At 46.4% G+C, this 6,878-nt stretch overlaps 1 protein-coding gene across 2 annotated transcripts in view; it reads left to right on the top strand.

Moving 5' to 3' along the window:
- Positions 1-6,878, top strand: part of Dnttip1 (deoxynucleotidyltransferase terminal interacting protein 1) — a 42,666-nt gene that overhangs the window by 10,195 nt on the left and 25,593 nt on the right. The window contains exons 5-8 of one of the 2 annotated variants that reach the window (XM_004636096.2): positions 2,963-3,031; positions 3,279-3,335; positions 3,575-3,633; positions 5,607-5,652. In XM_004636096.2, coding sequence (XP_004636153.1) covers positions 2,963-3,031; positions 3,279-3,335; positions 3,575-3,633; positions 5,607-5,652 — 231 coding nt within the window. Of the gene's footprint in view, positions 1-2,962; positions 3,032-3,278; positions 3,336-3,574; positions 3,634-5,603; positions 5,653-6,878 lie in introns of both variants that reach the window. The other variant, XM_023720810.1, reaches the window with a different exon arrangement.

The following is a 6,878-nucleotide window of genomic DNA, read 5'->3' as shown; positions in this document are numbered from 1 at the left end:
CTGTGACCACTGCCTGTCAGCTCCTCAGTGGCATTTGTTGCACTCGCACCTTTCATGCGCCTGGGAACACTGCTGTCTCTGCTCCATGGCCTGCACTCTGCTCAGCTCTGCTGGTCCCTCAGCTTCCTCAACTCGCTTCTCTTTCCTCCCTGACCTCTGTTGGTGCTGAGTTGAATCCTCAGACCCCTTCTCTTTCTGGTTCCCTGTCTTCCCAGTTGAATCCTTTTATTTGAAGCCAATTTGACCACTGAGGTTCACAAATGTTAATCTCAGCCCTGAACTGCATCTGCCCGTATGTACTTCCAATCCACTCAGCTCAGAGCAGGTGCTCAGAGCACCTTTGTAAAGGTGAATCAAATCATGTCAGTCTCCTTAAAGCCCTCCAGTGACTTCCAGTTGCAGGCATAATAAAACCCTAGTAACCCGCAGAGCCCTGCCTCACCAGCATCTGCCTGCTTCTTCTGCCGGCTTCTTTAATAGCTTTAGCCTAATTTCATACCCCTACTCCTTTATTGACTGGGTCGTGGCCATGCTGGACTCTTTTTCTGTCTCATAGCACGCAATGTTCAGGGCCCTTTTACTTACTATCTTTCCTGCCTGTGGACCCTTAACTCTTCTTCAGATCTTAGTTTAAATATGGCCCCATGGGAGAGGCCTTCCCTGAACACTCACCCTGCCGCCTTTCCCACCACCGTCACCCTCTCTCTGTCACTTCATCTGTTTCTGCCTCCTTTCCGCGCCCACCGCATCTCTGCTAAAGTCTTGAGTTTTACAAGAGTGGAAGACTGAACTTGTTCACCACTATCTTCCCAATCTTGGGATACAACTCTCACTACATATACAGTGTGTGATGAAGTTAGAGTAGATGAATGAACAAACAACCACATGACAAATGAAGAAGCGGGCTTCCTGCTCTCACAGGAAGCTTCCTGCTCTTACAGCCTAGCCGGCAGACAAGTCCAACTTAAGTCTCCTCACAGAGCCAGGCAGGTACATGTTGAGGCTTGTGCACTGTTCACTGAAAAGGAACAAAATTTGGAGGAAAAAGTCACAAGTCCAGTTTCAAGCTGAAGATTTAAAATAAAAAATTAGAGGGAGTCATAAGTTTACAGCTGTTAATTAAAGCTGTGAGCATAAATGGGAAGAGGTAGAATATTTAATGAGAGGATAGAGTAAAAAGAACCAATTGAGGAGGCTAAGCCTGCAAAGTGGCCAGGGATGAGGGAGGAAGGCAGGAACTCAGGCGCGTCCACAGGGGGAGCCCTGGTGCAGACAGAAGCCACTCCAGGGATTGTGGGGCCGCTCTGCGCCTCCCCAGCTGGGCCCTGTCCTCACATCTCATGCCCTCCTGCCGTGCTGCCCCTTGCCCCTTCCTTGCCAGGCCATCCTCCCTTCCTCGTAGGAGCCACATCTTCCTAACTGGGAGCTTGTACTTCTGCCACCTCAGCCTAGCTTTGCCTCCAGCCTTCTTCCTCAGAGGCTGCCTCAGCAAGGCCTTGCCTGGCCACCCCCTCAAGGAGCCCTCCCTCAGGTGCATCTACCTGGGTGTTTCTTCTTCCTTATTGCTTCTTTCATGATCTACAATTACCTTATTTATTGGGGTGTGGTGGCACACGCCTGTAATCCCAGCACTCTGAAGACTGAGGCAAGAGGATCACTGTGAATTCAATGCCAGCCTGAATACATAGTGAGATGTTGTCTCAGAAAGAAAGAAGAAGAAAAAAAAAAAAAGACCAAAATTACCTTATTTTATGTGTCTGTTCATTGTCTAGACTGCCCACAAGGCGGGAGCCCCATAGAAGCTTGACTTCACTGCTGCTTCCCTGCACCTACGACCTAAGTGCTCAATACTTTTTATTTTTACTTTTCTTTTTTTTTTCTTTTTCTTTTTAGACAGAGTATCACTGTAATTCAGGCTGGCTTTGAACTTAGCCAGGCTGGCCCCAAACTCATGATGACCATCCTGCCTCAGCCTCCCTAGTGCTCAGATTATACGTGTGCACCACCACCACACCTGGCTTTTCAATACTTGTTAAATTAAAACAGCAATTTACCAGGAATATGTACAGCAGTAACATACAGTTAGAAAGTTATAATTTCTTTTTTTTTTTTTTTTTTTACATTTATTGGTGTGTGTGTGTGTGTGTGTGTGTGTGTGTGTGTGTGGCCAGCTCAGCCCACCAGGGGGCGGGGCGGGCTGGCATGTGGTGCTGGGGGATTGAACCGCGGTCCCTGTGCTTTGCTAAGCTTGTTCTAAGTAGGTGCTTTAGACCACTGAGCCATCTCTCCAGGCCCTAGAAAGTTATATAGTACATATTTACATGAAAAGAGTGAGAAAGAGCCAGGCATGGTAGCACTTGCCTATAATCCCAAACACTATGGAGGCTGAGACAGGACAATCAACATGAGTTGATGCCTGAACTGCTTAACGAAACTCTGTCTCCAAAAACAAAAAGAAAATGTAAAGAAGAATTTACATTGAATTGGTAATACTAAGATTTCTGTGAGTAATGACATTTAGGTTTGATTTTTTTTTAATGAATATGTCTTTTTTTGGGGGGGGTACCAGGAATCAAACTCACAACCTCATGCTTAGCAGGCAGACACTGTGCTACTGAGCTCAGTCCTGGCCCTGGTTTGATTTTTTTTTTGTTTTTCTCTCATTTACATTTTCTAACTCTTTACCAATGATCACTGTTTGTTCAGCTTCTTTTTTTTTTTTTTTTTTTTTAAATAGGCTCCCACTGATTGCCTTTTCTCAAGCATGACCAGCAAACAAAAGAAGAACACACATATTGAGGAGCCCCATATCTACTTTCTAAAAATAAATACACCTATTCGTGTCTTTGTATTGACTATGGAAAAGTTTTAATTCAGCTTGGAGTCACAGCTACAAAAATGGAGGCAAAGGAGGCTTGCCCACCACAATAGTGACCGGTAACATTTGGTCTTTTCCTTTCAGGCTAAGCTGCTGTTCTCAGATGGAGAAAAAGTAATACCCAGATTGGCCCACGAGCTTCCAGGGATAAAGGTCAGAGTCACTGTATCCTGAGGGCTTAAAGAGGGGGGCCAGTCAGCCTGGAAGGCAGATGAAGTATGGCCCTAGACAGGCTTCACAAGCCACCCGCTCATCAGACCAGGTCTAACTAGCACCGTGCAAGAGGGCCTTCAAGGCCTGGAGCTGAGGGGGTACAATCCGGGGGTCTACCTGATGCAACCCCAAGGAACTTGCGCCTTGCAGGCACTTGCCTCCCACTAACTCACTTCTCTTCTTCCAGCGTGGCCGACTAGCAGACGAGGAATGTGCTCATCGAGGAAGCCCCATTCCCAAAAAGGTAAACCATTTCCTCATTTTATTTCCTGGCTTGGAAAAGGCCTCCGGTCCAGAAGCAGGTACTGGACTTCCTTGTGCATCTTTGACCTCTTAGCCGTGGCAGGCGGGACCCCATGCTTTCCCAGTTCCTTATCAAGGGTCACTTGATAACCATCTCTACCCTGTGATCCTGGACCTGCCTAGTAGGTGGTGGGGAACTTCCCACAGGGTCAGGGCTCTAACAGCTGTTCGTCCTGACAGAGAAAAGGACGGCCTCCTGGACACATCCTGGCAAGTGAGCGGGGAGCCGCTGGCATGGTGTGAGTAGGGGCCACTAGCGTGACAAGAGCCAAAGTTGGCAGAGGGAGGGCGTGACCATGGAGGGAAAAGGACAGCTCTGTGCCTGGCAGAATCAGATCCATGTGCTCAAGTCACCAAGCAGGAGGGTGACCCCTTAGGGAGTGAGTGGTGAAGGGCAACCATTGTCTTGTTTTCCCAAAACAGTGCAGTCTAGCTGGATTAAAGACCAGAGTGTGTCATTGTTAGTATATATTGAAAGCTTGTAGCTGGTCTGAATACCGTACCAACCTTATCTTTCAGTCCTTACAGCTGCCTTCTAAGGCATAATTCTTTTAGCAGTTAAAGAATCAGACTAAAGAATTATTTGCCAAGATCATACAGTAGAAGGTAAGATTATACTATATTGCCTAAAGTGTAGTCAGTCATTTTCAAACCATCTTTTTCTTTTATATATTTGGTACATAAAAGGGTCTTACTACGCAGCTTAGTCTCGTAGTGACCCTCCTGTTTTCAGCCTCCCTAGCACTGAGATTACAGGCCTGTGCCACCACACCCGATCTCAGTGACCAGCTCAGCTCACCTGGGGGTGGGGCCAGCACGGCATGTGGTGCCAGGGATCAAATCCCAGTCCCTGCACTTGCCTAACCAGACATTTAGTCAGCTAAGCTGTCTCTTCAGCCCTCAAATCTTCTTTTTCTTGAGACTTTTTTAAGAGTATTTTTAGGTTCACAGGAAATCAAGTGGGAGATAACCCCTGTGTTCCCTGCCCTCACACACACACACAGGACTACAGAGGGGTACATTCGCTACAGTTGTTCTGTTTTGTTTGTTTTATTCATTGCTGCAGTTGTTGCATCTGTGTAAAAGGTCACTAGCACACTTGAGTCCACAGAACGCATGAGAGTTTACTCAGAGCATTGTCCTTTCTGTGAGTTTGGACAATGACCTGTATCCACTGTTAGTGTCAGATGGAGTATTTTCACTCTGCTAAAAAAAAAAAAAAAAAAAAAAAACTCTACCTAAAGAAGAAGAAAGAAAGAAAAAAAAAAAAAACCTGTGCTCTACCTGTTCATCTTTCTACCACCTCCCCAGGCTTAAAGATTTTTGAAGCAACAGAATCTTTTTTTCCTCCAAGCAAAACTTCACATGGAAACCCATTAGACATGGGGCTGGTCAGATAGCTCAGCAGACTAAAGTGCCTGCTTAGAGTGCAGTGGCTGGGGTTCAATTTCCACAGTGAGTGCCCCACCCAGGGCATGCTGAGACAGCAATTGAGACTGGGCGTGGTGACACACCTGTAATCCCAGCGCTTGGGAGGCTGAAAACAGGAGAATCACTACAAGTCCGATCTGTATAGTGAGACCCTGTAGACCCTGTACTAAATACATTTTTTAAAAAATAGAAACGTATTAGACAAAACAGATAAAATCAGACCTGGTGGTACATGCTATAATCCCAGCTACTGTGATGGCTGAGGCAGGATTGCAAGTTTGAGGCCAGGCTGAGCAAATTAACAAGAGACTGTCTCAGATTTCAAAGGGCTGGGGGTATAAATCAGTGTGGGGCATTTGCCTGACATACATGAGTCCCTACATTCTATCCCCAGTCCTGCAAATACTAAAAGAGATACAACCACACTGGTCTTTAGTGGGGTAAGGATAGTCTAGATAGATAGTATTGTCGTCCCTCAAATTTATCACAACCTGAAGCAGTTTCATTTCTCATGAACACAAGATGGGTAAGACTTGAAGATGAGAAAGCTTCAACACAGTGGTTCCTGGACTTGCCTGGGTCCTACCAGGGCTAGTCCTGGAGTGGCTCCTGGTCTGGTGCTTTTTCCCTTTGAACCTCTTCCAATGGGCTGTCAGGAAGACTTGCATGCAGAGCTAAAGCGAGAGTATATGAAGAGCTGTCACCACCACCAGGCAGCTTTCTTCCAGTCTTGGGCCTCACTTTGGGAAATTCACTCTTCTTCTTCTTCCCCTCCAAGCAGATGGAAGCCAAAGTCCTGTGAACCAATTCGCCGGGAAGGCCCCAAGGTATGACTGAGCATGGTAGTGACCAGTCTGCCAGGGAGATGGAGGCAAAACTCGGGCCCCTGTGAAGGATGGGTGGATACAAGACATGTTCATGCCACTTGAGGGCCCTCTTGTCCACCACCCCCTGCAGTTGCACTAGCCTCCAGAATCTCACATAGAAGCTTGAATTAAAGGCCAAAGAGATACTGAGACATATTACAAAACCTCAACCCCTCTTTCTGTTTTGCTGATGGTCACTAACACTTATTCATGGTTTAGTACCGTGTGGTACAAAATCTTTTGATCCAATTATCTTTGTTAACTTTTGTAACAAACTTAAGAAGTAGATTCTCTTACCATCTTATAATTGAGCTTCCTTTTCTACTAACTCTCCTGTAGGCAGAAATTGTCTTATCTAGTTATTTTATTTTTATTTATTTATTTATTTTAAATGTACTTGGTTGTTGCAGGGTCTCACTACGCAGCTTGGACTCGTAGTGATCCTCCTGCTTTCAGTCTCCCCAGCACTGGGATTACAGGCATGCGCCACTGCACCTGGACTCTGGCTGGCTCAGCCCACCCTGGGGGCAGGGCTGGCAAGGCATATGTGCCGGTTGGAACTGCAATCCCTGTACTTGCCTAAGCAGGCACTTTAATCCACTGAGCTATCTCACCGGCCCTGTATTTCATATTCTTCATATATCTGACTCTTGCCCAAAGTCATGTAGCTGTAAGTCTCAGACCCACAGTCTGCTGACATCACTAGCTCCTGCTGCCTGCAGAACAGCCGTTTGCAAGCTTCTTTAACAATCAGATCTTTTTTCCAAGTAGTCATCTATGGGAATGCAGTAAAGTAGATATAAGTGCCCTGCCCTTTGTGGAGCCATGTCCAGGCTCCCCCTCTTGTTTTCTGGTCTTTCCTGTCACTGGCCCCACACCTCTCTCCTGAGAGTCCACTCCTGTAGGGCTAGTGACCCTGCATTCTCCCCAGTCTGCCCTCTCCAAACCTCCTTTCTGTCTTGATGAGTTTGTCCTCACCAGTGGCCCATATCAATAAGTGTTCCCTACAATTCTCTCTTTGGCCCAGTTCACCTAAATTTTGTCTGTGGATAATCTAAACTCTAAATCAGCTAGCTTTAAGCTTTCAGGGATCACTGTGCTAAAACTACCCAAACTCTTTGTTCATCATGTGCCTCTTTTTTGTTTTAAAATGTGGATATTCTCTCTAGTAGACCTTCCTCCCTGGA

Source organism: Octodon degus, unplaced genomic scaffold (genome assembly GCF_000260255.1).
Source record: "Octodon degus isolate 3935 unplaced genomic scaffold, OctDeg1.0 scaffold00077, whole genome shotgun sequence".
Lineage (NCBI taxonomy): Eukaryota > Metazoa > Chordata > Mammalia > Rodentia > Octodontidae > Octodon > Octodon degus.
This window is presented reverse-complemented; position numbering and strand designations above follow the sequence as displayed.